The sequence below is a fragment of the Poecile atricapillus genome, chromosome W (genome assembly GCF_030490865.1).
Source record: "Poecile atricapillus isolate bPoeAtr1 chromosome W, bPoeAtr1.hap1, whole genome shotgun sequence".
In the NCBI taxonomy this organism is placed as follows: Eukaryota; Metazoa; Chordata; class Aves; order Passeriformes; family Paridae; genus Poecile; species Poecile atricapillus.
In genome coordinates this window covers 47,412,163-47,428,685 of record NC_081288.1, presented here as the reverse complement: position 1 = coordinate 47,428,685, position 16,523 = coordinate 47,412,163, and the positions used below count along the sequence as shown (strand labels likewise).

General features: G+C 35.4%; 1 protein-coding gene across 1 annotated transcript in view; it reads right to left on the bottom strand.

Moving 5' to 3' along the window:
• LOC131592255 (A disintegrin and metalloproteinase with thrombospondin motifs 20-like) overlaps positions 1–16,523 on the bottom strand; it is an 83,906-nt gene that overhangs the window by 52,550 nt on the left and 14,833 nt on the right. The window contains exons 5-10 of the mRNA XM_058863652.1: positions 5,276–5,359; positions 4,577–4,701; positions 3,719–3,759; positions 3,305–3,410; positions 2,050–2,196; positions 1,252–1,393 (exon numbers count right to left, since the gene is read on the bottom strand). Of these exons, the coding sequence (XP_058719635.1) occupies positions 1,252–1,393; positions 2,050–2,196; positions 3,305–3,410; positions 3,719–3,759; positions 4,577–4,701; positions 5,276–5,359 (645 nt within the window). The remainder of the gene's footprint in view (positions 1–1,251; positions 1,394–2,049; positions 2,197–3,304; positions 3,411–3,718; positions 3,760–4,576; positions 4,702–5,275; positions 5,360–16,523) is intronic.

Here is a 16,523-nt window from a genome sequence, read left to right as displayed (position 1 = left end):
CCATTTCAGACATTAGTTGTGATTATTTTTATTTTCCTCACACTGCACAGGCTTAGTGTTTTCTATTGTGCTACTGTTTTCCATAGATAAAACCCCACAAAACCAAAATAGATTTTGCTTAAGGCCAAGCAGGAATGTGGAATATCTGAAATTGACCCCATCAGATTACCAGATAACTTCTTTTTCTACTTAAGTAGAAAATTTTATTTAAAAATACGTAAGAGGTTACAGTTAATACTACACAGCACAGTTTCCATATAATCCTCCAGAAAAAGGCTCTAAGTCAATTTAACAGGAATTAAATGCACTGACTAGAAAATTAAGCCAAAAGCCTCATTTTCCAATTGTTAAAAGTCTCTTAACAGACAAATAATCTTTATGGATTACAAAATTTACAAAGCAGTCTTCAGTAACACCATCTTCAGGTGTTTGAAACCCCCTTTTCCTTTCCTTTAGTATTCTCATAAACCTCTTAAACAACACCTTACCTCACCAAAAAGCTCCACTTAATTCAGTCTGAAGCTGAGCTTAAATGCTTTTCTTTAAACAGCTCCAACAAGACATACAATACTGGTAAAGGAATTTTACAAGTTGGTCCAAAATCTAACTCTACATAAAATCCGGTCAGTAGTGAATAAGTCATAATGTTGTATTTTGTGCTTATATTGCAGTGGCCACATTAAGTTTTCAAAATACAACCTAAGTCTCAGTACTAATCTGGTCAAGTTTTCTTTCCATATCTCAGTTTTGTTTATAAAACATGCACTCTGTCAGGCCTGAAAATATTTTTTTACTCTGACAAAGCAGAGGAAATACACATTTTGGAACAAACATTTAGAAAAAGTGTTTGAGATAGTTTATTGTTAAGATATGAGTTTCTAAAAAGTATTAAAAGAAGCAGAGATGCAAGACCTGCTAATATAAGATATGACCTATAATGTAAAAACATGTGCAGGAAGTGCTGAAATAAATCCCTTTCAGCTGTTGCAGGAAACCTTAGTTTATGCAGTTTTAGATATTTTAAAGGAATAATCACATTCACAGATATGGAAATCAAAATAAAATGCAACCTACTTTCTATTGCTATAGATTTCTCACATGTGAAGTTGCAATGCTGTCTACTGAGCTCTTCTACTTCAAGACAGTATATGCTGAAATATTACTTATTTCAGGATAAAATTATTCCCAAACCTGTAATTTTCAGTAATTTTTAGTATAGATTAAGCATGACTTTTTCTGGTTTTCACTCACCAGGTAAGGGCATACTTGTGAACCAATACCAAATGTAAGCTCACACTGCTTGTTGACATCATACATTGACCCAGGCAGCTGAGAGGAAAGATCATATGTTCCTCCACTAGGTTTGTCTAGGAGGCATTCACCATAACCAGTACTGTTGTAAAAAAGGAACAAAATGTGAATAAATCACTCAATTCATTGTGAACCTTCTCACTATTCACACAACATTTACACATGAATGTCTCAGTGGAGTTATGTGTTTGCATGCCTACTTGCCTACATAATGACTTTAATTGAATTAATGAATAATGGAATGTACCAGGTCACTTGATTTTTCTTTTTTGCATTTAGATTTTGCATTTGATTTTGCATTTAGATCCACCAAACAAAATTAAGTATTTTTTTTCTAGTTTTTTTTTTTTAAAGGAAAAAAATTTTACTACCTAAATTATATCAAACACTTATTTTTAACATAAAAACTTAATAAAATAAAGGGTACCTATTCTAACCTACTAAAATAATCCTAAAAGTATTTCCAATAAACAATACCACTACATTAAAAAAAAAAATCTTCTTAGCTTTGCATGTTCAGTGCAACTTTAAGGAAGTCATAATTCACTGAAAATTTAAATACATGCATTTTTCTGGAGTACTGAGGCCCTGCAAGTGGTTAAACCAAGGAACAATGTAAAAACTATATTTAAGCAATGCCTTTAAAATACTTCTCAGAAATATATGAAATTGGTAAGGGAAAAAACAAACAAACAAAAAAACCCCCACTCCAACCCATAGCATTATATTGACACTCACTCAAGAAATTCAGTGATATATTTTTGACTGCATTTTGACCAGGTCCATGGACTAGTATGATAATTTAAAGTTGGAGCCATCACATGATACTGATGTTTAATTCCAGCTTCTTTACATTTAAAACTATCATCGTGAGGCACATTAAACCTAAAAAGCAAAACAGATAAACTCCAAAACAAATTCAGCAATAATTAACTGAAACTCTCTTTGCTGTAGGAGCAAATGCTTGAGTTCTGAGTTTGAAAATGACTTAAAATTTAATGGGACTCACTTAATACATCTATCTGACCTTTTGGCAATAGGTATCCTTAAAATGCTCTATACAATTATCCCCTTATTCAAATGCTCCTAGTTACGTAGTGATGGATACTGATGGATGAAGAATTTTACAATTAACATAATCTTTTAGCTTACCAGAAAAAAATCCAGCGTTTTAGGAGTCTGCCACTTTAAAGGAACAACCCATCTCATCAACTGAATACACAAGCCATGGCTGGTCCGTCCACAACATACAACCCCGATACTCACATCATAACTCTTAACACTCAGTAACAAAAACTGCAGAGCACATCAGTTTCATACTTGATGCAACTAACATATCATCTTATTTTACTATCTCAGTTCAAGCACCAAGACAAATAGTGTGTATAAGTGGACTTGCAGGCACATGAAAAAGAACAAGGTAACTACTGAGCTCTGTAACGTTGTCGTTACCTACACTGAGTCATGCTCATGGAGCTAGAGTATAGCACCTTTCTGCCATCACTGATGAGGTATGCTTCATAAAATAAAATGCTGTCATCTCCTCTTATTTTTCAGTGTAAAGTATTTCTCTTTGTGTTACTCTACTGTATTCTGAAAGGATCAAACACAAGGAAGAATATTTCTGTGTTACATTGTTTTTCTTAAAGGTAAATTCCTAACAGGGCTAGAATACACTTAGAGTTAACAGGACTATGTTGCACTACCTAGGGTATGTCCCAGTGTCCCAACCAGCTCATATGACAAAAGGACAGAATTCATCTCTTTGGACAGTTTTTTCTAAAATTCAGGATATCAACCAAGTTATAAAATTCACAATTTCTTTACCTGGCTTGATGCAAGGGACAAAAATAATGACTCTTCAAAAAAGACATATCAGACTGCACCCTCTTAGAAATGCAAAGCCCACTGCTGAAAATTGGTCGTATTTAAAAGGAAATAAAATAAAAAATATAAATAAAAAAAAATTACCTGCTAGGAAATAGGTACTTACACATGTCCAAGCTCATGTGCTATAGTAAAAGCAGCACTCAATCCGTTTTCTTCACTTACAGAACAACTGCGTAGTGGGTCACACATTGTACCTAGCTCTGCTAAACCTGCAAAATTGAATCCTTATATAAAAGCTTAAGAGAATGAATTTTCATGTTTTGCCATGCATTACAGTGAATGCTATGGCACTTAAGTCAAAAGTCATGCCTCAAGCAACAAATTTACACAGAACGAACAACCACCTGGCAGCAAAGTACATGCCAGGAGAGAATAGCAATAAGAAATGTGAAACCATTTTTTTTGTCTGTGTAGCTTGAATTTTGTATCTATTTTCTGACTTATTGCTAACAGATTTTTCTCTTCAGACTGATATTCTTATATATAAAATCATATTGATGAAAAAAGAGTAACTCACCAAGAGTATCACACTTCTCTCTAGCTCTGCAGATATCTTCCCTTGAAAAAAAAGATTTATTTCAAATCATTACAACATATAAGAGAATATTTTTAAAGTATATCACTGCTGTTATACTAGCTACAGCAATTGCAAATCTGATTCTCTTAATTAAAAACTTTCTGTTTTTAATGTTACAGGCCATTCAAACAATTTGTATTCTAGTGAAAGAAGTAATTTAAATTCACCAGGCTAAGCCCACAGTACTGCTTTTAATCTAGCATGCAAAGAATAAAAAATTATTATGCTCTTTCTCTACAATGCAAGACTAAGTATGAAATTATGCTGAAAAACATGCAGATTGCAGTATACTTGAAACTTGAAAACTTTTCTAGTAAAAAAGAAGAGTGAAAAAGAGACTATTCCAATAGATTAATATCAGAACCCTCACTGAGGTGATTGGTGTACAGGAAGAAAACATACCAATATTTATATGCTTTTTATTTTAAGCTTTTAATAGTTCTGATTACATCAGGACTACCTGTCACTGCATCCTTCAGCTGACTCTATCCTGTACAATACTCCCCCCCCCTATCACATACATGTACTATAGCTAAAGATTTAATTTCCTTGCAACACTTTCAGGTCTGATCAATTTATATCATCTTCAATGGCAGGATCATCAGATGCTTATCTATCAACATAGCAATGTCAGACTAATTGCTCACATACTGATAATCAGTGTTTTGTAAGGGCAATATAGTGTTACTTATCCATGAACAATGTCAGTGGAATGCCTAAAATATTACATTGTAAAAAAAAAAACTGAACCATTTGTCTCACCTAGCTGAGTAATTGTGGCTATTTTAGATACTGTACCTAGTGATGAGAACAGCAGTATCATGATGAGAAGGGTGAGTATCATCCAAAGTGTTTTGTGCTTGCTGCCATACGCAAAAATTACGAAGAGTGGTAGCTGCATTAAAAGTGATAGCTGGTCCTTCCTAAGTAAGAAATGGCCAAGAACATCAAAGAAGGGCTTTAATATTAATGCACTTGCACTTACTGCATTGTCATTTGTGCTGCTAATCTGCAAAATAATGACTTGAGCATGGAAAGAAAGTCAGCAGGACAAGACATAAGAATTCCCTCAGCAGATTTGTTTGAAGAGTCAGATCTAAATTTAGCTACAAGTCATCAGTCATAAGAACCCATTATTCTAAACAATGTATGTGAGCATTTACCATATGTTAAATATTAGAAAAATATAGTGACAATACGTTTATGATAAATAAATATGAAATCCATTAATCCAAGCTTCCATATACTATCTGATTTACTTCAGTATAGGTCAACTGGACATGCTAATACAGAGAGAGGAAAATAGAGCCATTAAATACAGGCCCTGAACTTAATCTTGTATGTGACATACTGTTTCCTATTTTAAAACAAAATTTCATAGTTTAAGAAAAAATTTTATATTTAAACTAAAAAAAATTGAACTTTTTAATTACAATGCAAGTTCATGCGTTTTGTTTCTTATATAAAAATGAAATATTTTAAATATTTTTTTCTTACCTGTTCATTGTGAATTACTATTAATTTGACAATAACTATATTTATAAGATTCCCAATAGTTGCATCTTTATAGATTGCTGCAACCTGAAGAGAAAAAAAGAAGATTAGAGTATTAAACTCACCTGGTAAACTATCCTTTTTAATGAAACAAAGATCCAAGACACTCAAGGTATCTCAGGCATTCAACTGTGCCTTATAGCCAAGGATATGGTGACAAAAAAAGAGAATTTCTCAGTTTTTTATACCCAAACAGCTTCAATTCCATATTCATTTCCAAACAGACACCATGTTGAAATCCTAATGTAAAAAGTAAACTTGTTATAGAGTTTATTGATAAAATATCAAAGAAAGGAAAAAAGTAATGCTATTGTGACTGTGAGGCATAAGCTGTTTTATATGGATGATTTGTAGAATCAATACCTGAAATATTAGAGTTTTAAAAAGCAATTTTGAACAAGTACATTTTCACCTTGCTTTTAATGGAAGCTGGACTCAGTTGTGAAATTATTTAAAATGCATGACACATACAAAGGTATCTTTTCGCATTCATACAATTTGTATTGATATACGCAACAGTCACTTTCATATATACTCTTGCAGACAGTAAAAACCATGAGTCGATTCCATACACCAAAGTGAACTATCTTCAAAGTTATTTTTCATAAAAGCAGAAAAAGGTTTTACATTCCAAGTAACAGCTTCAGATATCTCATCTATGTGAATTTTGGCTTAAAGCAGCAGGCAAATGATAGCCTATTGTAAACAAGAGTTGCCATCAAACATAGAAGTACTGCCTTTCCTCCCTTCAAGCTTGTGCTAAGGCTGCAAGGAATCAAAAGTGATCAAGGAACTGATCCATCTGCAAAATTCTTATTTTTTAATGACATTATACTGGTCAATATGCTTTCATTTCTGGTGCAGTCTCCAACACAAGTGCTGACAGGTGGAAAGAGGAAGAAGAACAGACTTATTTCAGAAGTCTTCTGACTGGCTCAAATCACTTTGTGCTCAAACCACAGCCTTACAGTATATAAATTCTATTTACCTGCAATCAAGTAATACTGCTAAAACTTAGAACTGACAGAATTTTAGCTCCCAACTCATGCACCACCTTTCTCTAAACTGGAGAGAACACAGTATGCTGCACTGTCCTTCATTCCTTTGTTGACAAACAAGCTGGAAGTAGAGGATTCAATAAGAGCAGGGGAGGAGCCAGAGCTTCAGAACACATGTGGAGAACACATTTCAGAGCAGTACAGCTATTGTTTGCTCCTTTCTATATGGACTCCTTTCTTGGTTACTAACCAGCAAGTACCCGATTACTCTTAGGTGGGAATAAGAAACATCTCTCAAATACTCACTGAAGTGCTAAATCCACCGGGCATGGACAACTCAGAAGCCTTTACAAAAGGTGTCTGAACTGTTCAAGCACAATTTAAGCAGAACTTGAGTGGGATAAATATTTTTCTTATATCAAAATTACCACAATCAAGTTCATAATGTGTCCTTATACTTTGAGATCCACTTTGATAAACTTAGAAAGGATAATTCTGGATATTTATCCTTCCCACAGTCAAAGCATATTCCTGTAGGAACTGTAGGAACAATTATCACATCCATCTCAACTCATGTAACTAACAGAGAGTAAATTCCATCAGTGGTCAGTTAAGAAAGAGAAGGGATGAACTGTTCTGTAGACATGACTATCTAGAGATATGTATTTAAACATATATTTTCATACAAGACAGGAAGAGCAGGTATTTAATTTCTTCATCCCTTTTCTATGGAAGGAGACAACATGTCTAATTTTCAGATGTATGAAGTTAAGGCAGGTTAATTCCAGCCCAGCTCTTTCAAGTTTTATTTCTCTTCAGCAAAGAAGAAACAGAATATGGTTCATATGGCACTCCAAAATCATGTCAGAGAGGAATCTGAAATTAGATCTGTGAGAATCTTTGGCTTATTCCAAGGATGGGAAGGCACTTGTTCCAAGGAGTGATTCTAATACCATTTAAACTGATACAAGAGGCACTTACAACTAAGAATTTGTTACAGTATAAACAATTACATGCATATAGCATTAACACAAACTTCTTTCACCTTCTTGTTGTACTTGGCCTTGTAGGCCTTTATGAGATTCACACAGGCCCACTCCTCAAGCCTCTCAAGGTCACCCTGGATGGCATCCCTTCCCTCAAGCAACTCAACTGAATTCAGCTCAGTGGAACTTGGTGTCATCTGAAAACTTGCTGAGGGTGCACACAATTACGCTCTCAGTGACACTGATGAAGATATTAAAAAGTGTTGATTCCAATATGGACCCTTGAGTGACACCACTCATTACTGGTTTCTGTTTGGACATTGAGCCATTGATGATAACTCTTTGGACTGGCCATCCAGTCAATTCCTTATCCATTTAACAGTCCATGCAACAAATCCAAATCTTTCCAAAACTTACTGGCCAGTTTTGGAACAGAAAGCTCTGAAACTCAGGCACCAGATGCATTTCACTGGCTGTCAAGTAAAGAACATGCAGGTCATCTGAGATAGCGACACAACCCACAAAAACTAATACATGAGTTTTCCAGCACTCTAAGGCTATGTATATCAGGTAGAACTGGCAAAGGGATTGAGAACTGAATGGGAGAGTTAACTAGGTTCAGCTAACACCAAGGGATGCCAGAGTGCCTGAACTGTGACTTTCAACCTTCAGTGCAAAATTAGTCTTAAGTTTCCCAAATGCCTCCTCTCCCATAGTAATTTCTGCTCCTGGGTGATTGGAATTATCCAGGAAAGGAGTTGAGGCTCGAACCTTCTTGTAACTAAAACTTAGCAGTTCTTGTTCATGGTTGTAGTAGTACTTGTATTATAGTTGATGGAAGTTCCCCATATACATCAATAGTTCCTTGAAAAACAATCTTTTACTGCTGTGCAAGTGCTTTCTGTCAAGGTTATCCTGCTAACAAAATCTAGAAACACAGAGAAGGCAAAGAAGCCAACACAAAACAGAGTCAAGTGTCCTCCTTCCTGCCTGTTGACCCAACGTCCATTTAAAATACTTGAGCAAAAGTGTATCTTCAAAACACAAAAGTAGTTACTCATACCTCAGAGATGCATTAGACTAAGCATATGAGAGAAAAGTATCTCATTGCATGCCTGAAGAGAATCTGTTACAGGACTTTCAACACTGTATCTATGCACCATCTGAATTATGTACTGGTTATCTCTCTGGAGAATAGCTGAGGCCTGAAATAATGTGATATAGATGCCAGAGGTCAGCAGTTCCTGCCAAAATCTGAAACATACCTGTTTCCATTATGAGAGAAAGTAAGTTAATGCTAAATGTAAAATAACACTGCTCTCATTAACCCTATGTTTGAGTCGAACTATGGATCCTTTGCCTCATGAACATTTTCATGACCTCCAAACATTTAGTTATTACCACTGCTTTCATAAAATCAAAGAGCAAGACTGGATGCTGATAACAAGATAGCCTTACCAGCAAAGTTCACTATGTATTCTCAGCATGGTTGAACACAGGTGAAGAGAAAAATCCTGAAAACCGATAACCACAAATCAAACTTGAAGATTTACCTAAGGAACTAGGCAGACTAAAATAATTCATTGAGACTTGAGATGATATAATGATGCAGGGAACTATCAAAGATCTGGAATATAAGATTCTTTTTTTTAGTTAAAAAAATTTAAGAGGTAAGTACTCCCTGCTCCTGCATTCTAAGGATACCCCCCTTCAATCATCTCTTATTGGAAGCAGGAAAAATGATGATGAAATGGCATAGGAATTTAATAGAATACACCATTTCTTTACAATTTCCAGATCTACTTGCTTTACAGTGATCTAAATACAGGCTTCAGAGAAGCAGGAGGTAGTAGCCAAGATAAAGCAAAATTAGTTTCAAGAGATTTTTCAAACTCTTAAAACCAGTCTCCACACTGGAGTACAGCAAAAAAGAATGGGAAAGAAAAAAAAAAAAAAAAAAATTAAACTAGTTGCACTTTAGTGGAAGGATCATAGCTTTCATTTTCATGGAATTTTGAAAGATTAAGTCAAACAGATGTGGCTGTCAGTTGACTGGAAGCAACTCGGTCACAAAGTTTAGTTTCTTTTGACAGTGCTGTTGCAACTGTCCATTAAAGCATGACTATGAATAGTGAAAAACACCCTATTCAGAAAAGGTGCTCATAATCAAGCAAGTACATCTAGAGGCTGAAAGGTAAGTAAATGATACATCCAAATCTAATTGGATAGATCTTGTTCAGCTCCTTTTTTCCTTCCTTTTTTTCCCCCCTAAACATTGTATCACATGACCTCTTTTTCTTTCCTCATTTGTTACACATAACTATGGTACCAAGAAAACACGAATATCCCCTGAAAGAAACACAGTATCACTTCATAGTTTGTATGTCTTCTGCAGGCTTCAAAATCTCTTATGTATCACTGTAGTGCTGAAAGCATGTAAAATATCCAGGATCTGGGAGATTTCTCCTTCACCATTTCCAGTGTCATACTGATTCTATCATATATGTCATAAGACTCAAAACTTGTCTGAAGTTATGACATACATGAGCAGTTACTGTTTCAGCGAAAGAGCCGTGCTATTTCTTTTGGTGCTACTGCTATTCTGTTGCATGTGCATTTCTGTACAAAACTGGCTTCCACAAGTTTGCTGCTTAATGGGAGCAAAGAGTTCTCATGAAAACATGCACAAGTATACCTATGCCTCAGACTTACCATTTTTATTCCCCCTGTAAGTTTTAGGTCATCTACTGCTCTCTGACCGAAGTCCTGTTCATTCTACTATTCCCCAAGTTAACCAAGTGACCTAGTGGAGTGCTTTAGTGGAGGCAAAAGGAAAGAATATAGCAATTTTAAAGGCTGAGTTGCCTTTCGTGTTGTTGTGGCTAGGGTAGAACTAATTATCTTCATAGTAGCAGGTATGGGGCTATGTTTTAGATTTATGCTAAACTCAGAGTTGATAATATAGAGATGTTTTTGTTATTGCTGAGCAGGGCTTACACAGAGCCAAGGACTTCCCTGCTCTTTGAACTGCCACTCTGGGGAGGAGACTGGGGGTGCCTGGGGGGTTTGGAGGAGACACAGCCAGGACAGGTGACCCAAACTGACCACAGGGAGATTCCAGACCGTGTGACATCATGCTCAGTGTATACAGTGCGGGGAAGGAGGAGGGAGAGGAGAACATTTGGAGTGATGGGGTTTGTCTTCCCCAGTAACCATTACATGTGATGGGGCTCTGCTCTTCTGGAGACCATAGGAAGCATTGAATTAATTAAACTGTCATTATCCCAACCCACAAGTTTCTAGCTTTTACCCTTCTGATTCTCTCCCTGATCCTGGTGGTGGGGGAGTGAGCAAGTGGCTGTGTGGGGCTTAGTTGCCAGCTGAGAACACTCTATCAGGAATGCCTGTGTTCTGTCTTACCTCTAACTTGTAACAGAGATGGGTGTAAAGATATCCCTTTAATATTGTAATAACTCAGAAGATAGTAACAGTCATGATCATCACCATCTAAAACTCTTCAATGAAAATATGTACCATGGTTAGATCATATTAAATCACGTATAGCACAATGTCAATGTATCCTATCTTTCAGAATCTAAAATAAACTACCTTAATGATCATTTCACAAGACACAGCCACAGACAGGCTTCTCCAGCTGTTAGAAACTACTCAGAGAAACACATGAGTGTTGCTTGGCAGCAGGTCTCCTTATTCTCCTTGTTCCTATTTTTATTATATGAGATGAGACCCAGGCAGTTTAAAGCAAGTCCTTTGTCATAACTGAACAGTACCAAGACTTCACCTTAGGAAGGCCCCTTGAATGATTACTACTGAAGGGAAAGTCATACAGACAAGTCTAATCATTGAAAATCTAATCAACAACAACCACCACCTAGACAAAAATAGTAGTAAATAGTACTAACAGCAGTGAAGTATAAAGACAGGCAACTATGTGCCTGTCTACATACTGCAAAATAGAATCACTTAGGGAGGAAAAGACGCTTAAAATCATTGAGTTCAACCAAACGCTGCCAAGTCCACTATGAAAACCAACCCCTAAGCACCATATATGCACATCTTTTTGCTTACCTCCAGGGATGGTGACTCCTCTGCTACCCAGGGCAGCCTGTTACAATGCTTCACAACCCTCACCATGACATAATTTTTTCTAAACCTTCCTGGTGCGGCTTGAAACAATTTTCTCTGGTCTTTCACTTGTTACTTGGGAGTGAGTAACTGACCCCAAACTCACTACAGTCTCCTGACAGGTAGATGTACACAGTGGTAAGGTTCGCCCAACCATCCTTTTTTCCAGGTTAAATACTCCCAGCTCCCTCAGCCACTCCTCATATGACTTGTGCTACAGACCCTTCATCAGACTTGTTGCCTTTCTCTGGCCATGCTCCAGGACCTCAGTCTTGGAGTTAAGGGCCCAGAACTGGCCACAGCATTCAAGGTGTGACCTCACCAGTGCTGAGTACAAGAGAACAACCCCTGCCCAGGTGCTGCTGGCCACACCATTTCTCATACAAGACAGGATGCCACTGGCCTTCTTGGGCACACTAAGACTTCTGTATTAGTTGGTAGGCCTCAAGATGTAGTGAGATATCATCATGACATTTAATATACAGGCACCCTGGAGCTGCAATACAAGGAGAGTCACAATTAAAACAGTAGGCTTTTATACTCCTACAGATACCCATATGTCAAGATAAGTAAGAAGGCCAGCCCAGAGAATTTATATGAAAGATACTTTGAAAATAATTGTTTCCAGCTATGTATATTCATTGGTGCATAAACAAATACGCACTTTCATTTTAACCACACCAAATACACAACATCATGGGGTTTTATATACACAGAAGAAACATAATAAGGTATTTTCTTGGCTTATGCCAAGAAAAATATGCCTTGTGATGGCCTTCTAGATTTTACTGATAGATGAGAGATAAAAAGCACTGAACATTTTTGTAGCTTTAAGACTAATACAATGATCTGAATGAGAATAGGGAAAAATAGACCACTGAGATTCTAAGGAACAGATACAATGAACAATATATTCACCTCTAATTTTTGAATGTAACTATATTCATTGCCTTTCAGATGGTAGTCATACAAATTAAATTATTAACCTACAAACTATTTAGATCTACTGCTTATTTTTAAATGATGGCTATAGGCAAAATCAGTAATGCCAAATATTTTTAAAGCTAGAATGCATCTATGTTGTCCCAGTATGTTCTGGAAAGATGAACTGCTAACTATTGTATAGTATGAACTTCAAAGAAAGTATTAAAACAGTCTTTAAATTCACTCCATATATATTAAGATAAAATAATTTGTCTGGTTTTAAAGATAGGGTACATTGGTACACAGTCCTTCCATACAGAAAATACTTCATGATCAATGCTGATGATGACAATGGAAAATAAAAGTATAAACAAGACTCTAACTAGAAAAATCTTTTGCTTTTAAGACCTACTACTCACTACTTTCCATTTCATACATCAGTAAAAGATGGTAGGTGTAAAACTTCACTCAAGTTTTTGTCTTAATGAAAATCAAAAGCACAAGCTTTTAACACCATATTATAATAGTACTGTGTTATCATGATATAACACCACTTTATGGTTTCACAGTCTCACTGCCAGTTAAATGATCTAAATTGATGCTGTGTCAATCCTCTCCTTGACTGCATGGCTGCCACCCTCCCATGCTCCACTTTAGCACTCACATGAGTAGGCAGCCAGCCGAGTTCACAGTCTGAGCTGGCCACCATTTTCCTACCACAGGTGTCTTACATGTCATGATTTCTTTTCAGAAAGGCAAGATTACAAAATTTTTGCTGCAAGCAGACTAAGAGCAGACCAAGTAGATTTTTTACTACCAAACAAACTATACAAGCAGTACTTAAATAGACGTCAATCATGTCCTTGATTCAGAAAATGAGGACAGTAACTCAAAATATTAAATGGAACCAAATTTCAGGTGGTTTTGAATTTTATAGCAAACTCCAGTGTCTTAATGAATTAATTCAGTTGCTAAGATCATGCCTTCATGCTTGGGGCTTTGAACTTTCAGAACACAGTCTAACATAACGTCCTCCAGTTACTAAATCTGTTAAAACAGTGCCTACTGCCTGCTCTGCCAATACAATGCTTGGAGGAACAAGAAGAAACAGGGCAGGTAAAGCAATTATAGTATTCTTATTGTTTTATTTGTCATTTCACATTAAATAATGCCACTCTTTGTGTTGAAATACAATAAAGCTTTTCAAAAAATCCTGTGGCAAAGGTATTCTTTCTATCTTGAAGTACATATTTCATTCAGAATGAGTATTTCCAATATATAATGTAAGTAATGTGAATACTCATATTGCCAACATTTATGCAGTTTTAAAGGAAAGAGAAAATGCATTCCAGTTCCAGTTCAATGGGATTACTTGCATGCTGAGAGCTAAGCCTTTTCAGGTTGAATTGGATGAGTGACAAGACACTTAAAACCCTAAAAATATTTAGCAGTATATTTCAGTTCTTATTTTCCACTCATAAAACAGCAGTAAGTTTACTTTGGTGGCTTTGTTGATGCTAAAAAAAGCCTCAAAGAAAATAAAAGAAAAATGGGCCAGGATTTCAAAGGTTCTTCTGGGAGCTTGATGTCTAAGTTTCATTAAAATGTAATGTGATTTATATGCTTAAAGTTTTTTTGGTTTCTTTAAAATCCAAGCCAGAATTGAATAACCTTAAAAATTTCAGAATTATTACAAGAGTGAAGTATGATGCTTGATTCACTCTAAAATGCCAGCAACCTGACAATTTCCCATAACAGAAGTTGCTTGACCAGACACAAGTACCAGTAAAAGTTAATAATTGAAGCTATCTGTATAACGGCAGAAAGGATAAAATTTAATGGTTTCATTTCTTTCCTTAACAGGCAATCAAATAAGGCTAAAAATGGTTCTAAGAGGCTGTGGGTCAAGAAATAACCAACCAGCATACTGATAAATTCTAATGCAGATTACATAGCAAAAAAATGGGAGTCATTTGTTTTCCTATTCTTCACTTTTGTTTTACTAGTTTACTGAAAAATAACTGTTACGGAGAAGTGACTGAAGACTGTATATTCATACACATTATTTGTTTGAAAAATCATATATATGTCAGGAGTGGGTTGGATCAGATGACTTCCAATTGCTCTGTGATTCAAAGCCATTGCTGAAATGCTTCAAGGAGAAGGGATATGAGTTGGGATATGTATTCTGTGGGGGAAATAGGAGTGGAGGAAGGAAGAGTGCATAGAATTAACTAAACTGTAAAGAAAATCTTTGAAAATTAAGATCTGAATTTATATTTTTTACATCTGCATTTAAAAAAGCTCAAAATTACTAGAAATAATGTATTAAGAATTTTCTGTTTCAAGATAACCTTCTGCATATATATATATGTGGAATTGAGCTGCCAACAGATGCAAGCAATAGGTATTACCACCTACACCACCTACAGTGGTATTCAGAGATATTAAACTGACATTAAAGATGTAGTGGCTTATTGAATGCTATTACCCAAAACCAGTAATTAGTGTAAAACCCTCGTTTTACAGTACAGATAGAAAAGCATAAGAAAGAAATGACAAGTTTTTTTAGAAAAGAACTGTTATTCTTTCACTAATACAGTGAACATATAGTGTATGTTAAATACTAGATCTTAAAAACAGTTCATATATAGATTCTCTATAATGGCAATTATACAATGCTTATCTTATTAACCTAGAAGTCCAATTGTGTAAGTAAAAAGACAAATATTGCATTCTAAGGAATAGTACTTGACGGTACATCTATAGATGCAGGAATAAAGTCTTCTTAAAAAATACCATCAGGAATTACATTACCTATAAACACAACAAGACCTGATGAAAAAGATAAAATAAATGTTCCATTTCATCTTATTGCAAAGTTCTTTAAAAAACAGTTTCTATTTTAAAGTAATGTCTTTACTACTTAACTTTGTTTCTTAGTACACATCTTTAATAAAGGAAGTAACTATAATAAAATAGTATCTTAGGGATCAATTGTTTTGAGTCTGTACTATAAGAGAAAAAACAACTTTCAGTATGGATTTTTTCTGATAATACATGAACTTTCATACTTTCACACCACTATAAGTAGAAAATTTCAGAAGACTTACAAAAATATATGCTAATCTCCCTTAACATTATTTTTATTACAAAATAATTAAAGGAAACTCCATGTTCTAAATTCTCATGCTCTAAATTTAGGTGCCTACCATCTGTGTATTAGATGGCAACACCTCTACAGTCTTTAGCTGGAGATGTGGATATTAGAGCGAGCAGAATTCAGCTCAGTTGTCTAACTGTCCCTTCACACACTATAGGTTATAGGCAGATACAACACGATTTACAGGATCCACACAGCTTGGTGAAGCAGTAGCTGAGGCCACCTCAGATGTCCTACAACATCTTAAACGGCATGGGGCACTTCTATGAATCAAATTAATCACTGTGAAAACTAGAGTGTTATTCTGTTCATCCAAAAGCAGATGTCTGTAACTGGTCAAGTTAATAGCCATATAAAAAGCAGATGTCTCTATAGATACTTATATGATAGGTGCTTTAATTTGCTAGCCCCCAAGTTAGATGCAGTTTCATATAAATTAATCTTCTTGAGTAGATGCAAGGACTGAAATCTAGAAATAATTACAAGGCAGAATATGTTAGCATGCCTTTTCCTAACAGATGGTTCAACCGATGTCATGGTAAAACTTTTGATTTTAGAGCTTACTGTACTGTATTCTGAATCAATACAAGTAGTAACTTTTGATTCAGGAAAGAATTTACCACATAAAGTTCATAAATAAATGATGCCAACTCAAAGACTGACCCATATAAATCTGAAGTTTCTTGAAAAATTGAAAAACTAGGATTACTATAACCATGCTTTGTTTTTTTGTTTGTTTTTTTTTTTTTTTACAATGCCATTTTAACATCTGTCTGCTGTAATTAATCTGAATTTTTTGGTCCCTGAAGCTTAAGAATTCTTCTAAAGCAATAGAAATTCAGGAAATGGGTCCCATCATTTCACCGACACACCCTGCACTGCATTAAACTGAAAAGACACATATTTTTAAATTTTGACCCAAATTTTTATGCATGTTTATGTAATCTCTTCTTATACAGATTTGGATCAAACCA